This window comes from Maylandia zebra, linkage group LG16 (genome assembly GCF_041146795.1).
Source record: "Maylandia zebra isolate NMK-2024a linkage group LG16, Mzebra_GT3a, whole genome shotgun sequence".
NCBI lineage: Eukaryota > Metazoa > Chordata > Actinopteri > Cichliformes > Cichlidae > Maylandia > Maylandia zebra.
Window position 1 is genome coordinate 15,866,815 of NC_135182.1, and position 17,053 is coordinate 15,883,867.

At 39.9% G+C, this 17,053-nt stretch overlaps 1 protein-coding gene across 2 annotated transcripts in view; it reads left to right on the forward strand.

Moving 5' to 3' along the window:
• The window catches only part of st6gal2a (ST6 beta-galactosamide alpha-2,6-sialyltranferase 2a), a 48,063-nt gene that overhangs the window by 21,251 nt on the left and 9,759 nt on the right, over positions 1-17,053 (forward strand). The window contains exons 2-6 of one of the 2 annotated variants that reach the window (XM_004551286.3): positions 3,189-3,282; positions 6,177-6,233; positions 6,304-7,377; positions 12,704-12,801; positions 13,305-13,406. In XM_004551286.3, the coding sequence (XP_004551343.1) occupies positions 6,348-7,377; positions 12,704-12,801; positions 13,305-13,406 (1,230 nt within the window). In that variant the 5' untranslated portion in view covers positions 3,189-3,282; positions 6,177-6,233; positions 6,304-6,347. The remainder of the gene's footprint in view (positions 1-3,188; positions 3,283-6,176; positions 6,234-6,303; positions 7,378-12,703; positions 12,802-13,304; positions 13,407-17,053) is intronic. The other variant, XM_004551287.3, reaches the window with a different exon arrangement.

Genomic DNA, 17,053 nt, shown 5'->3' on the forward strand with positions numbered 1-17,053 from the left:
ATCATCGGACCATATACAGACATTTAAACTGCTGTAGAGTCCCAGAGCAACTACATCATATTGATCGCAGCAGGTTTAAATGCAATTCATGCAGGAGGAAATGACGTCGGCCCCGCTGTTTGAAAAGTCATCCTGATTTTGTTTTTTTTAACTAAGTGAAGATAAAAGATTGGTGTATGAAAAGCAGCCCAGTGATTCTTATCAGAGTTTCCACCTACGTGCACGAGACCACAAACCAGGAACTCTTTGTCAAGGGAGACGTTAGGGGGCCTAACAGTGCTGCATTATGCTAATCACACAGTTGTAGCATAATCGTTTTTTTTAAGGCAATCAGTGTGAATTTAAAAAAAATAATTGTAAAACATAACCATGGGTGTGCGCAGCTTTTATAACACTATCAGCAAATTTCTGTCTCTTCAGGAACAATTACACCTATAACGCTTTGTCTGAACCACAACGTTAGTCATACAAGTGCCTTCTTGAACACTAATTTTCTCACAGTTCAGCTAATTTTAGGAGGGACTTCTTAAAAGTCTGTTAGTTTATGCAGGATTTGTGCACTTTGTTGCTTTTCAGTGTCATAGAGCATGTCATAAACTTTATAAACGTTATATAATAATGTGTAGTACAAATGAAACGTTAACCTTTTACATAATATCTTGAAGACAGCTGATATTAATGTTAAATGCCCAACTAAACACTATCACAACATAAGTGAATACTAAAAAAAATAACCTTCTTATCCTGATGTTATTATTTTATGGTATTTTGCCTCAAAAAACAAAACAAGGAAAGATGGCCCAAAGGTAACTATCTGGACACCCTGCTAAACGTCAGTTGCCATCTTCTTTTCCTTATCATAGATGATATACAGTTTATTTTGGTTTTGCAGTTTTTATATTGGTTGTTGAACCACTGTGTGCAGAGTAGTAGTTTTAATAAAAATGCTATATATATTTTTGTGATATTCTCTGTCAAGAAGACTAGAATGATAGACGTGGATGCTGGGCGTCTGAACGTGTACGGCATTCAGGAAAGCAGGTTCAGAATAAGTGACCTTTTGGAAAATAAAGCCTCACCTGGCATGCAAAGTAAAGAAGACTCTAGTGGAATACAGAATATTTAGAAAACGCCACATAAAATTTCAGAATAAGATCCAGGTCCTGGTCCTCATGTGTCCCCTATACCAGGATGCTCAGATGTACAAAAATGTGAGTTTGGATGGCAACGAAAAAGGCATTAAAAAAAAATCTATAACTAAGATTATAGAGCCAAGGTAGGTACAGCGACTTACTTCCATCATATTATTTTGATTTTAAAATGTTAAACAAAACATTGAAAAGATAAGAGAAGAAGATCGCACTGGTAATAAAGTGAAATATTCAGTTGTGATTTTTGTGAATAGTTGTCCATAGTTAGGTTATGAGTAAGAGAAGATGGAGTGTTTACTCTTGGTTGTTGTGGAAGTGTTGGGACTTGATACCAAAGTGTTGACATATGCATGTACCGGTAATATCCTGTTGTTAGATGTCACAAATGTGAATGTTTCACATGAATATGGCACTTACTTGTTCTTGTTCGGTCATTGTTTTTCACTCAAACTCTCTAACACAGGTAAATAATATTTTACTATAGCTATCAAGTCAACAGGCCAGTTTGACTGCAGTTATGTGATGGTGGTTACCTGCATTTACACTCACTGTTGCACATCTTAATCTGATAAGTAACTGAAGTTCAAGCTAATGGAAGATAAAGAGAGAAAGGATAAATGATTTTGTGAACTAAGGAGGAAGCAACACAAGGGCGTTCTCTGACTGCTTTAGGACAATCAATCACTCCTCCCAGAAAATTTAAACACGAACGCCTGGCAGAGGACCGGCAGACAAGCTACAAAAATACTTTTTTACTCCCTTATGAGGTACCTGCAAAAGCTGAGCACATCAGCTTTTGAGCTCATCTTTCATCCAGCCGTGCTTCAGAAAATCTCGGGGGGTACATGGGTAGAACAAAATAAAGTAAAAAAAAATAAAAATAAGAAATGGTTGATTCGTTTTTGCGTTATTGCATTTAGAACTGTTTATAACTACAGGCGATATCTCTAACTGGGAAGCTGTGTATAACACTGAAACTGAAAATAGGATGTGATGATTTGCAAATGTCATAAACTCATTTTGTATTCGCAGTAGAGCAAAGCACACAAATCAAATATTTAAATCAAGAAAACGTAACATTTTAAGAAGGGCAAAAATGTCATTCTGAGAGTGATGGCAGCGACACATTTTTAAAAAGTCAGGACAGGGTCATGCTTACCTCTGTGTGTCATCCCCTCTTCTTTAAATAAGAGTCTGTAAATATCTGGGAAATAAGGAGACCAGCTTTTGACAGCTACCTATAGGGTGGTGTGGACACGCAAGTTTTAAGAATGAGACAAAGTGGGATTTTAAAATTGGTACAACAGGTTGTCCACTAAATATCTTGGCACACGTTCAAATCTCAGTGACCTTGACTTCGAGCTTAAGGTCAGAATAAGTTAGAACAAAGCATTGTAAGACTTTTAGACTGATGCTATGTGGTTCTCAGGCCAAATGTCCAGTAATTCTGAAGGTTCAGTGGACTTTCAGAGGAAATTAAAAACACATTGAGGAAAAGGCCATGGCTAAACAGAAACATCGCACATATCTGCAATAATATATAAACCACAGAATGCTAAATAACTAAAAACATATTTTAGCTCATTCAATGGCTGTTTGACAGCAACGTGACTCGGTTAACTTAAGTCAAACTGTAGCAACAGTGACAAGCCCTTTTCAGCATCCCTTGGGAGAACTCTTATCTGCTGTTGTCTGTGTTGCTTGTTTGTTTGTTATTTTCATATTTGACTGTGTTAGATCTCTTAGAGACGTGCAGGTGTTTTCCCGTTTCTGAACATGTTTGCTTTGTTATTTGCATTCCATAACATTCAAGCAGCTAACCACTCTCCTCTTTCCTGCTGCACAAGCTTCAGCTGCTTCACTTTCATACACCCACTTTCGATTTCGGTCTTATTCTTTACAAGATCCGCGCTTTATATTCTGTTTGCCTCCTTTGTCCATCACAGCCTCCTGCCAAGTCATTTTGTCTTCTTTTGCTGTCTGGCAACGTCTCTCTTACATGTTTCCCGTTTTGTTGTTTCTTTGTGTATCCCTCAGAAGATAGCTCTCTACTCCGCCCCCGCCTCTCCATCTGTGCCACACACTTGTGTTGTTTCACAGTTACTGAAGCACACATCCTGATTGCTACCAGGTGAGGCAAACTACAAATGCACACACATGCTTGCATGACATGCGTTGGAGCACACACATACAGTCTGCAGTGGTTCAGTGGTGCATTTAGATGACATTTGCTTGGTGATAACATTGCCACTGGCTAGGTTTGTGTTTTGCACTTTGTCTTTGCTTTTTGTGTGTCGGGCATACTGCAGCTGTTGTTTTCAGGTGTTAAATGGCGCATTTTCCATTTAGGAACATTTGACCTCCAGTGTGGTAGACATGTCAAAACTCCTAGAAGGAAAATCCCACCTGACTGTGGTTTTAAATGTTCTCAGAGGAATCAGATGTGTGTTTCCACAGTGTATTTTCTTTCTCTCATGCCGTTTCTGCTCCCTCTAGCCTAGTTTCTCCCTGCTGCTTTCCTCCTGCTTGACTGGGGTCAGCAGATGAGCTTTGACCTCCTGTGTGGCCCCTGAGCGAACAGCTTGGAAGCTGCGTGAACGCATAGGGGCGGAAGGCCACAGGGGCACCCGAGATCAGTTGTGCTGTACTCTGCAGGACCCAGCAGCTGCAGAGACAGGAAGCTGTAATTAGGACTAGAAGAGGCTTAATACTCAGAGCCATTTTTTTCCCTTCCTGCCAGTCTTCCATTCTTGCTCTCTTTCTCTCTCTAGAGAGAGAAATGCTTCCACATTAGGAGACCAAAACTCGCAATTACATGTGATTGTAATCCTCTGATGTGAGGCAATTTAATGCTTCATTTATTCACCTTCATTGCTGTATATTTCATGCCTTAATCCATCAGTGAGCCCAACATTTTGTACACCAGAGTATTATCAAAGCTGTAGGGGGGGGCGTGCAAAAAAGTGAAGTAAACAAAGGTGTTATGTTGTCAGATTTGCAAAGTAATGTAACAACGAATGCTTTTGAATATTATTGTTGAATATTATCACACAGGAAAAAAAAACCCAAAAAACCAACTACAAGTAAAAGAATTACACCGTGATGCCTTTGCCTTTGTAAATGGAGGAACAGTAACTGCGTGTAATACCTGCCAGTCAGATTAACAGTATTTCGTCTCTATCTGCCATTCTGCAATTCATCTCATGTAAACAACGTGGCGCACAGCGTGACGTGAAAAAGGCACATCCCTTTGACATTGCGTGAGGAACTCTGTATTCCTCGTCCACAGGAAAATCCCAAAAAGGAGGTTTAAAAAAATCACAGTTTTCGGTGATTCGAAACGCCGTTTACGTGTAGAGGAAACAGCTGCGTTTTCAAAAATACCCGTGTAGGTGCAGACATAGCGTAAAAGAGTTGGTAGTTTATTTTCTTACTATCTGTAATTTATTGCAGATTACTTGTATTTGCTTAATTGTTTACTAAATGTTTGAGGTGTGAAATAAACCACAACAGAGCAAAGTATGGGTGTGTGTGGTTGGAGGATGTGTTTGTGCGTGTGCCTGTGCGCGTGCACGCACGGGGGGCGAACATTTTTCTTGTAAAACAAAGGGGGCCCAGCAAAAAAGTTTTGAACCACTGACTTAAGGTGTGTGTGTGTGTGTGGACAGACAATTTGCACGCCACTATAGTTGTGAGGACCAACAGTCACTTATAGGGGCAAATTGCCCGACCCCACGAGTTTGAAGGCATTTTTGCGGCTCAAAATGTGATTGTAGTATCAGGGTTAGGATGAGGTTATGGTTACGTTTTAGGCTGAGAGTTAGATATTCATTTGTGATTGTTGGGGTAAGTGGCTAGGGAAAGCATTATATCAATTAGATGTCCTCACTAAGAAAAAAAAAGTGTGTGGGTGTGTCATAAAAAAACAAGACTATACCGCAATTTTTCTTTTTTTGAAAAGTAAAAAAGAAGGAAATTAATCAAAATTTAACTATCATTTTGAGTAAATAGTAGGATAATGGCAGATTCTTGATTATAGGAACCATTGTTTCATCAATGTTCAGGTACAAGAACTGGACTTAATAAGGAATGAAAAAATAGCCAATGCACAAAGACAAATTTCAAAGAAATTCAAAAACCCTGCTCAAGACCACTTTAGAAAAAATGCAAAAGTCACTCAGGACTTGTGCACAATAAGGTATTAATCTATTCCACTTCTAAAAATGTGTCAGTAAGTTGCTACATGTTTCTTTATGAATACACATAAAGAGTAAAAGCCATCATAATATGAAACAGATGCAAACTTCTTTAGAGGCAGAGTCATAAACTTTTAATGTCCTCATGCCTCTTTATGGGTTATATCATCTCATGAATCAATTAAATGTTCATTTACCAGCAGGTAGCAGTGATGTAAAGCATTACTAATTGATCAGCCATTTGGTTCATCACTGTGTACATCTTGGGGAAAGTACTTTAAAGACAAAATCACGATATTCAACTGCCGTTCTGTGACACAGCAACAGAAAACCCCCACAACATTGCGGTTGCCGTTAAAGTCATTTTGAAAGCTACTATTTAAACAAAGCTTCCACGTGAAAGGCTTCCTTTGAAGCTTTTGTGTGGAGGCTTAAAGTTTCCTTCAAAACCTGTTGTTCAAACCTTCAAACCTCACGTTAACAAGCTTCCATGGGAAAACTTGGGTTGTTTTTGTTTATTAAATTGGGGAATTCATCCAATGATCCAAATTGTATTTCATCTTTGTCTGATGTTGCGTTTAAACACAGCCGGAGCAGCTTTAGTTTTAAAGTTGCGTCTGGAGCTTTCAGTCTTACATGAGGGAAGTTTGATTACAACTAATAAATGGGGCCAGTCTTTAAAAATTCTCTTTAGTTGCAAATGGAAAGCGGCCAAGTTCTTGTGCGCAGACAGTGGTTTCCTGTGTGAGCCGTATGGTTTCACGCTCACATCCCCTCATGCATGCATGTGCACGCTGCCTCAACTAATTAGTACCTCTCTTTTTCGCAGGGTCCTGTTATATCCTGGCAGACACATGGACAGGGAGAAATAAAACCGTCAGTTCAGGTGAGTATTTCAAACCTCTCGCTGCCTCTTTTGGGCTTCCTATCGGTTTTTAACTGTACTTCCTTTACAGGCCCTCCACCTGACCTCTGGGGTAAGTCCTAGCTGTGGGACTTGATGTTGGTGGGCCCACAGAGCTGGCGTGCATGTGAGAAAGAGGCAATGAAGTCCAGTATGAGGCACTGGCGGAGGCTGATGCTGGTGGGAATACTGGCCTGGGCTCTCTTCTTTCTCGCCCTCCTGTCATATTTCCTGGATGCTCGTGTGGATGAGCCCCTTACTTCTGCTGGTGCTTTACTCTCCCAGCACCCAGACACACGCCGTCTGACCTCCATACAGGCCTCCCATCAACAGCATGCCGTGGTAAAGCTGACTTTACCATTAACTACAACGTATCCCAGAGATAAACCGGAGCTGGAGCCTCTTGTCAAGTCCGGGACCCCAGAGACCAGCCTGGAGATGAGCCAGAACCCAAACAATCTTCCTTACGCTGTTTATGGCAGCCAGGAAGTAAGTCGCCAGGACTATCTTGACCCACAGAGCCTGGCAGCCTGGTCTTCCTTTGGTACAGAAAATGTGGGTTCTCACTCAGATCCTGTAGTCCAGAGTCGTGAGCGACAGTCACAGACTGCAGACTATCAGAACCACTTCAGCAACACTCAATACCAAGGTGGCAGGGAGGAAGGTGATGAAAAAGAAAATGAAGATCTGGGAAACAGAAGGAAGAACAGAGTACACAGTATGGCCGGCGATGACTTCTCTGATCTGGAGGAATTCTATTTCTCCAAATCCATCTCGCTAATAAAGCGGCTCTGGAAGGGTCGAGTGTCGGCAGGCATGCTGAGTCTTCGACTGCAGCGTGCCATGAAGGAATACGTCAACTCCAACAAACACCATGTTTCCTACAAGGGGAATCGCAAGCCCGCTCAGAGTGCCAAGGAGCTGCTTTGTGAATTGAAGAATCAGGCCCGGCTGAGGACAGTAGACGGGTTGGAGCAACCCTTCTCTTCACTTGGCTGGGCTCGTCTGGTGCCATCCCTTCCCCTGGAGCAGCTGTACAAAAAGGAGAACAGGAGAAGCTTCAAGACCTGTGCTGTGGTCACCTCTGCTGGGGCCATCCTTCGCTCACGATTAGGCAAAGAGATTGGTAAGCACCAAATAAGTCACTTTCTGGCATTTTCCAGAAAAAGTCTACTGCAAACGTGTATTCTGTTGAAACTTGTGCAATTACAGATACTTTTCCCCGAATGTCTTAAATACAGCACTATAATAATTATGTAATCGAAATAATTTCCATGAAATTCTTTATAACAAATTATGAGACAAAGTGGGGCCGGTGCTGCAATTAGAAGGCTTTGTGTGTCTCTGACAGTAAAGGCTAAAGTGGAATTCAATCCTATTCAACAGTAGTAAATTTCACAGAAATTAGTCTGTGAAGAAGTCTTAGTCTTAGTCTCAGTCTTGGTCTCAGTTGACTGCAGGTGAGTGCAGCTGACTGAAACTAGCATCAAGTCACAGGATGTAGAATTTCACTGAAGTGTTTTGTGGAGAAACAGCAATACTCGGAATTAAGTAGGAACAATAACAGGTTGGACATGTTACTGCTGCCAAATAAAGGTGTCCCCTGTACCTAATAATAAATTACCATTAAATGATTCATTAGATTGTTTGATTGCTGCACAAAAGACTCGCCTGTTCTCTAAGTGTCCCACTCAGGAGTGGTAGTCTGAAGGTCAGCACATTTCCACTTTGTGCCTGCAGAGATTAGCATTTGCTCAGGTTTTTGTGTGGCTTTTGCTGATTAACTTGTCAAGCTGATTGTGCGCAGCGTTGAGTGCGTGCCTAGTAAGCTAGATATCTTTGCATTTGAATGTGTGCGTTCTTGGTTTAGAGACTTTTGGCAGCTCTCCGGTAAGTGGGGAGAGTGTGAATTCAGTGACAGATGGCTCCGCAGAAAAAACAGAACCCCCTCTGGTAACCAATCAGGCCTCTTCACATCACATATAGCTTCCTTGCATTTCTCTCTGAATTCAGCTGTTCAGGGCAAGCGCTAGAATTAATAAGAAGGTCTTCAGCTTTGTGGCTTGAATTTTTTTTTTTACATCTCTATAGACTGATACGGGTATACAGATGTCACTGCCACAGAACACGTTTTACAAGAAAGACAAGAAAGTACACCACACTAGGGCTGAACGATTATGGAAAATAATCTAATTGCGATTTTTTGCCCCAATATTGCGATTGCGATGCGATATGCGATTATTTTTTAAGGTATTTGTCTTCTGTATTATTAAACAAAGACAAGCAATACATCATATAGTATGGCCAATACTATATTACATTAATTTTAAACTGTTCTTTCCTGGAAGACAGACCTCTGTTATGATAACATGAGGTGATGCATGAATTGATGACTGACATTTTTATTTAACTTCTTCAATCACAACAGTATATTTGAACATACACAATAGTTTATTTTTAGCTTACAAACATCTGAGCATAAAGTGCTGACAAGGAACCCTGGTGTAAACATTAAAATGAAAGTCAGTACAATGTGCAGATTGCAGAAATATACATAAAAAAAATCAGTGGCTTTACCACACTCAGTTTTTCGACATCTGTGAACTACTAGACAGTCATTCAATTAAAAAATAATATTAAATAAATAAAACTAATAAATAAAAAATACACACATCTTACTGATCTCTGCAGTCAGTAACATTACACATAAAGTGCAAACATAATAGCAATTGTATAAACACACACACAAACACGCCTTTAAAGTTTAAAGGCGTGAAATTGGACGGTCTAGTTCTGATTAGCGTCACCGCTGTCTCGGTGGAGTTTAATAAACTCGGCCGTCTGCTTCTTGCTATCTAAAATATAACCAGACACTGGCGTAAATTCTCGACTGTCTCATACTTCTGTTTAATAAGTTTTCTGTTTGACGTTTAGTCAGCTGTGTGAAAACCAAGGAGGAACCCACCCGGGGGATTAATAAAGTTTTATTTTATCTAATCTAATAACTTTAATCTCAGCCAAACCGATTTACTCACGAACAAACAAAACACTGAAAAAAGCCCAACAATAACATTTTTAGGTTGTCTAAGTGACTTATATATTACGTTTAACCCGAGCAGCGAAACTCCGCGGTGATCTGAAAATGATGTGCCGGGAGTTGTGCCGTTCTCGGCCGCATCAGTAACCCTCGAGCTCCCGGCTAGCTGTCGAGCTGGTGGGTAGCAGACGCCTCTGAAAACGTCGAAGCACTTTTGCAAATATGGGATATCTTGATAAACCGAGCAGATATTTGATGTTTACACAACTACTTTCTCGCCTGAAAATATGTTAAAAGTTTATTTTGTGACCCAGAAAGATTAGTATGAGTAATTTTAAAACTTAGTAGCGGCCGCCATTGCTGGAAACTGGAGTTTGGCTGGGCCGCGCTATGAATTCTGGGATATGGTAGTAATTTGGACAGCCTTCAGCGCGTCGCTGTGACGTAATCGGTCTACAAATGCGGCCTCAGGAGGATGCAGCCCATGAATTGTATAATATAATCGCAGTATAATCGCAGCCTTTGCGGTTAGAAAATTGCACTTGATCATGTCGCGATATTATCGCAAATGCGATATATCGTTCAGCCCTACACCACACAGAGAAATGGGTACATGCGGGCAATGGAAACAGACTTCTGCAGGTGACCCTTTGGTTATCAGTGAAAACATCGATGCCACAAGCCTTCAGTCTTTAGCGCGCTACTCTGTTGTGTGCTACTTGGAAATCAGCAGCAACATCTTTTCCTACAATTTGAAAAACATACAAGCCACCTCCCATTGTTAGTGCATGAACACGTGACTTGGTATACGAGAAACAGGTGACTGAGATGGGAATGAGTTTTCAGTTTCAGGCACCAAATCGAAATCTTTCTGTATCATCATCTCCCGTGTTTGATTTTGATGCCTGGCCAGTCATGTGTCCCATATGCATGTGCTCGCATACAAAAAATAATAATAATAAATTCTACCAGTGTTATACGGTACTTTAGTCACGAATTAAATAAAGAGCTGTTCTAAACAGTATCCTGAGTTGGTATGATTACACACAAACCTTCTTATAGAAAGCTGCTGTTGATGATTTCTGAGGTCACCCACATCTCAGTGTAAAAACAGCTGCAGGATACCCATTCAGTGTGTAATCATCTACGTATTCAGTTAAGAGATGTTTAACTGATGTGCTGTAGTGTCTTGATAAATGGGACCGTTGTTATGAAGCTGATTATTTATTGAACAGCGTCACAGTGCTTTAAAAGAAACAGCATGTATTTGCTACATTAATTCTCAGGCTTAGCTTCAGCAGGAAATCAGATGGCATTGATCTCACTCTGTCTACTCATTCTCACCCTGTTGTACCCCCTGAAAGGCTTCTCTGTGCCAGAACCTGTATTTTGCAGGTATGAACAGTGAGTCATTCATTCATTCAGTTAACCTGTCCGGACTTGAATATGACGATCGCTCTAAATTTTGAGAATACCAGAGGCAGGTTGACTGACTTTTGGATTGTAATGTTCCTAAGTGTCTATACACCACTGAGGCCATGCTGTGAGAGTTTGTTGGTCAGGACTTGGTTCATAGTAAGTGTGGTGATGTGTGCCTGCCATCATGTGGTGAACACGGCAAACTGCATCCTCATTCCAAACACGGTATGGAGAAGATTCGTCTTTGGCAGGGTTATTCAGTTTGATGCTGCAGTAAAACACTCAATTCAGAGGTTTGTTTTATTTATCAGTGTTTAGACACAACTCTAGTGTCATTTATGTTTCAAATTTATCATGCAAGATAAGTAAATATGCTTGAATATCAGTGCTCTCTAGAAACTGTCTCATTTTCCTTGCAACTCTTAAGTATGGATTGTCTTGATGCATGCTCTATTATCCAGGTGAATTATGAGAGAGAAATAAGAGTTATGAGAATTTTGCATATTAAGGATCAAGGAACTGACTCCAGCCCGTTGTTCTTTCAGTGGGGCTGGTTTCAGTCATTATGCAAATGGACTTTTTAAAAGATTGGGGAAACCTGCAGTCAGCTGCAACAGAAGAAGTCACTCCCACTGAAAACGCTACGTCCAGATGAACAGAATCAACTTTTGGGGAAGTCTGGATTGGTACCGTCCAATGGCAGTATTAAATATGTTACTGAAATGCAAGGCGTTTTTCCTGAACTTGTTTTTCCAGAATAATACAGACAGTTTTTTAAACTTGAACCAAGTCATATATACCTGTCCCTGTTTGTGTAAGGGGGATATTGGCCATGATAGTAACAAGAGACAAAATAATAAGCAGTTATTCATGTAACTCCATTTTACTTTAGTGAATAGTTATGGCAAAAAACTTCTTTTTCTTCTACTACTACAGTACTACTAGTACTTTAATCTCAGAATTCTGACTTTTTTCTCAGAAGAAGAAGATTTTTTCTAAGAATTCTGAGTGAGTCAGGAGTGAGCAATGAATTTTTTCCAGGAACCCCATGAGAAACTGGGCCGCACCACTCAGTTAGACTCAGTTCTGCTCTCATTAATTTTATTATTATGTGCTACGCCTTTACTAAATAATCCTTTTTTTTTATCCTTTCTTTCTTCTGAAGGTGTTAAATAGGCGTTTGGCCTCCATCAAGACAGAGGCTGATCGGTGCTTGAAGGACTCTTCTTTAAAGCCATCCTTCAGCTTGAGCTCTGTAGAGAATGGACATGTTTACTGTGTTTTATTAGAGCCTTGTTTGCTGTTGTGAAGCTGCTCTGAGTTGTAAACCTGCTGGTGGCAGTGATGAAGGGGTATCAGATCACAAGCTGAGGGATCATCCATTTTGGTGTTAGTTCAATGCAGGAGGAGGACGCCTGAAACTGACAGATCGATCAGCAGACAGGCAGGAATTAATTTGTAATTGTTACAGCAGCCATCCATCAAGGTGAGGATTTCAAGTTGTTGAGGACCGTGAAGGACATGTGAACAAAAAAAACCCAGTAAACTCCTTATGTGAGCCATGGCTCTTTGTTTACCTGAGCCAACCACCGGTTACATCCCCGAGCCTGTCGGATATTGTTGTCAACAATTAGTGCAAGTGTGATTTTCATCCCTGTAGTCAGTGTGTCGTCACTGACTTTGGTTGAGGTGCTTGGTTATTGAGATGTTTGCCTGTGTTTTCTCCTCTAAATAAATTTGGACTAAGTAGAAATTCTGAAAGATGATGGTAATTGCTTTAAGACCTTGAAAACATGAGCTGGTAACATTTGGAAGAGACATCTGATATTTGTTTGTACATCTTCAAAGCCTGGCTTCACCCTTTAAGTTTTTTTTTATATCGCTATGAAGAAGACTTTTTATGGAGGGAAATTGTCTGTATATTTCCATGATAACAGATGCAACTCAAGGCCAGTTTGTTACCTTGCTTTGAAAGACTCCATGGTTTCCCTTTCAGACGCTCATGATGCAGTTTTACGTTTCAATGCTGCACCTACAGAAGGCTACGAGAGAGACGTGGGAAACAAAACCACTATCCGCATCATCAACTCGCAGGTGAGTTAGGATGAGGCCTTAAATGACAGTGAATCCTTAAAAGAAACAGATTTAAAAAAAATACAGTCATTTATATTTTCAACTCACTATTTATGTAGCAAAGTAATGCCTTTAGAAGTGTATAAATGGTCAAGTGTTTCATCCAAATGACGATGAGTTCATTGTACTTAAATAATCTGAACTCAATGGTATGAACTGTCATTAGCAGATAGATTAGTTCTTTGGAAAAAAAACACCAACAGCTTCTTTAGTCTTTGTTTTGTGTAGTCTGTCTGGAGATGTTTAAACGTTTGCTTTGCCTGGCCAAAAAAACATATTTGTGTAATCATATTTACTGGACAGGCTTTATGTTGGTATCTGCCTCCTAGTCTAATTTATAGTAGGCACATAAAGAGGTTCTCTCTGTGTTTTTATTTGTATTTTGGCAAAATAGTGACCATGCATCTGAATGATTGTGCTTTACATTTGAAAGTAAGACTTACATTTCATGTGCTGTGTTACAGATTTTGGCAAATCCTAGGCATCGGTTCAATACGAGCTCTATCTACAAGAATATAACTCTGGTGGCCTGGGACCCCGCACCTTATGCTGTCAACTTACACAAGGTATATGTGTTTTCACTTTAGCAGTTTCAGCAGATCATTTTCACACTAAGGTCGCAGTGAACCGAGAGAAAAGGAGTATAGGAATATTAAAGCGGGTCGTCTTAGGAAAGTAAACACAGTTATTGTTGTGTATGTAGCCACAAACACATGTAGGAAAAGAAGCTTGTTGCTGTTGGGTCTGTGTTTCCACAAACCCCGCTAATTCTAGAGACTTATTCATCATGAAGAAAACAAGACAGTCGATCGATCCATTACTTGCGCAAGGGAGGCCTCGTCTGCGTCCAGCACGACAAAGAACCCCAAAAATGGTGGCCTCCTCTCGCTGCCTTTTATTGACAAACTTCAAACAATAGTTTACAAAGCACCTCCCCTTGCAACCCCCCTTTGGTTACAAAGACAAGGCACTGTATGTAAATGTATACTGTGTGTGTGTGTGTGTGTGTGTGTGTGTGTGTGTGTGTGTGTGTGTGTGTGTGTGTGTGTGAGAGACCTCCTGCTGACCAAAGGGTCATAAACCCAGGAAGCTTACATCAAAAGAAACAGATCTTTCAGATAGGATGTATCTACAATAAAACCTCCCCCAGCACAGAGTGGCTGGAGAGGTGGTCAGGATCAAAGGAATGGCTTTGATCCTACTGCTTAAACTAAGACTGTACAAATTTAAGAAACACAATGGCAACATTCAACAATTAGACTTAACAGTTGCCATGATGTCATCTCGTCTATCTCTGACTTCCACCTGCCCTTTAAAAGGTTTGGCTCATGTTAGCAAATGTGTCCAAAACAAGATTTTATTCCGAGGCTCCTTTCCCCTTATCCTCCTCTCCATGCTTCCCGTTAATTGTTATTCGGTGAATGGCCTGATTGTTTGAGGTTAAATTATATTTGCATGCAGCCTCTGCTTTCAGTGATTTCATTTATCTGGTGAATTACATGAAATTTCTTTTTTTCATCATCATTATTATTATTATTATTATTTATTTTTTTTAACGCTTTAATTAATTTTCTGAAGGACATCACCAAAACAAACAAGATCATTTATATTCCTGCATTAACCTTTAATCCTTTTAATCAGTGTTGTGCTGCTAGATTAGGTCCTTACGTCAGAATATATCAGATTAAGTAAAGATTTAAAAAATGGCTGATTTGTTAGTTTATTACTATCCATGCAAATAGAGTTCAAGCGTGCGTGCAGTGCATTGTTATATAGCTACAGTATTTGCCATACTGCTCACCCAACTGCTCACATAGCCAGTAGACAGCATGGTAAAGAACAGGATTACTGGATGTGGACTGATGGGGTTTTAATAAAGAACACGATGCTCCACTGACACTTGACCTTTGTCTCTACATCCGTGTTTTCAATTCTATCCTCGCTCATTGTCAGTAGTTAACCTTTGGAAATACTGGAAGGTGTTGTTGCTGTTGTCCAGTTTCTTGTAGCTTTTAGCACCTCGCAGTGTGTCTGTCATGTAGCTTTCCTTCTCGTATATAAGTTTGTTCAGTTTATTTTTACTTTGTATCCCATGACACTCGCCAAATGATTAAATGTGTTACATTTCTTAACTTTATTTAACTTAGATATAAGTAAACTGCTTGTTAATGCAAATATCTAACCAGCCAATCACATGGCAGCAGGTCAGTGCATTTATGCATGTAGACATGATCAACACGACCTACTTGAAGTTCAAACATAGTGTAAAAATGAAGAAGAAAGCTGGGGTTTTGAATATGTGGTTGTTGGTGGCAGATGGTCTGGTCTGACTATTTCAGAAATTGCTGAGCTACTGGGATTTCCGACACAACCAACAACCATCTCTAGGGTTTGCAGAGAATGGTCAGGAAAAGAGCAAATATCCAGTTTGGCAGTTCTCTGGGTGAAAATGCCTTCAAATAGAGACTGTTTATAATCAAGGTATGCAGAAGAACACACAACATGTCAAGCCTTGCCCAGATGGATTACATCTGGTTTTGTGAATGTTACAGTGAGTTCATTAGGGGTGCTAGTGGTGATATATATTTTCAGTGATATAGCAGGAAATTAACTAGGCATATAATTATTTTCTTTCTCCTTTCCCCCTTATTTTTCAACTAACCTGCAGTTCACAAGAGCATAATAAACCTGGACATTCTGTTTTTGGTGTGCCACCCCGATATTTTAGTGGCCCCCATATGGCCACCCCTATGAAAAAAATCTGGAGGCTCCCCTGATATTATACCAAAAAACAGCATGCATATGTATATATATATATATATATATATATATATATATACACACATACATATTATAAGTGCAGTTACTAATTATTATCCAATGCATGGATGCAGTAACTTGCATTGTGTGTTATATAGTTTCTCAAAATATACATTCCCAGTAGTCGGGTCTTTATTTCAAAGCCCTTACAAAGATTTACATTAAAAGCCATTAATTCATAATATTCAGCTCTCATGAATTAGTGGAACAACTGTTATTTAATTTGGCTTTTAATGATAAACTACAAATTATGAACAATGATTTCATGCTCTCCTTTATTTCTGCGGTCAAACTGGAGATGGTACAACTGATGAAAATGGACATGCACACTCCCACGAATCCATTATGAGTACTTGGCACACCGATTACATCAGTTTTCTTATGATTTCATTTGTCCAACTGTGATGTATCCCTACAGTGCACTTGCTGTCTTCAATCACAGTATTGTTCTCTACACAGCTGTGCTGCACCGTTCGTCTAAGACACTTAACATTTTCTGGGATGTTTTGACAGCTTAAAATTTCAGTCAAACCACCTGATTGACTCCAGAGCCCTTCAATTTCCTGACCGGAAATAGTCTCTTACATAGTTTCAATGACTCTAAAGTTTTTAGCATAACAGCCACGCTACTATAAGACAGCAGCTCACTGACTTTTCTGTTGAGAGGCTGACTTGTTGGTGGGAAATTATCAGTATGCACTAGGCTTATATCTGCAAAAGGTCCTCACCTAAACCAGGATTTGTTCTGCACATGCACACACTTCCTGTCTGAGCATTTAGTGCAGCTACATCGATTTGTTCCTCCGCTATGATGTTATTTCAGGAAATTACATTTAATATGCTTTAGTTCTATTTTGTTAAATGCATACCCTGTAAGCCATACATTATTTATGTCCCTGGGTAACAACACAAACCTCACATGAATAAAACATAATCATCTAAACTGTGAAAGAAAGCATAAATACAATTCAAATGTATTCCAGAGCCACTCAACATGATACAGCATAAAACAGCAGTGACGGACGTTTATCTGTATGGGCGTTTTGTGTTTTTTTTGCAATGTTCGCAGTCTGAAGATACATTTGACTAAACTTCAGCATCCATTCAGAGGAGTTTTTGTCCAAACGTTAGAGACTGACAGATGTTTGCAAAGGGCTGCACTCTATCTTTAAACATCTTTTCCTTCTTATCTTTTGCTTAAGGGGGGCTTTTTTAGCCTTTGAGATAGGGTGGTGGAAAGAAGACAGGAAACACACAGCCATGAGTCGATTCAAACTCAGGCCTCTGCAATAGCCTTATGGCATTTGGGCCACCTGCTCAACCCAGTGAGCGATACTACTGTTGCTATTTTTGTATTGACTGCAGTCTTCATTGTTTTGAATAGTAGAAAATC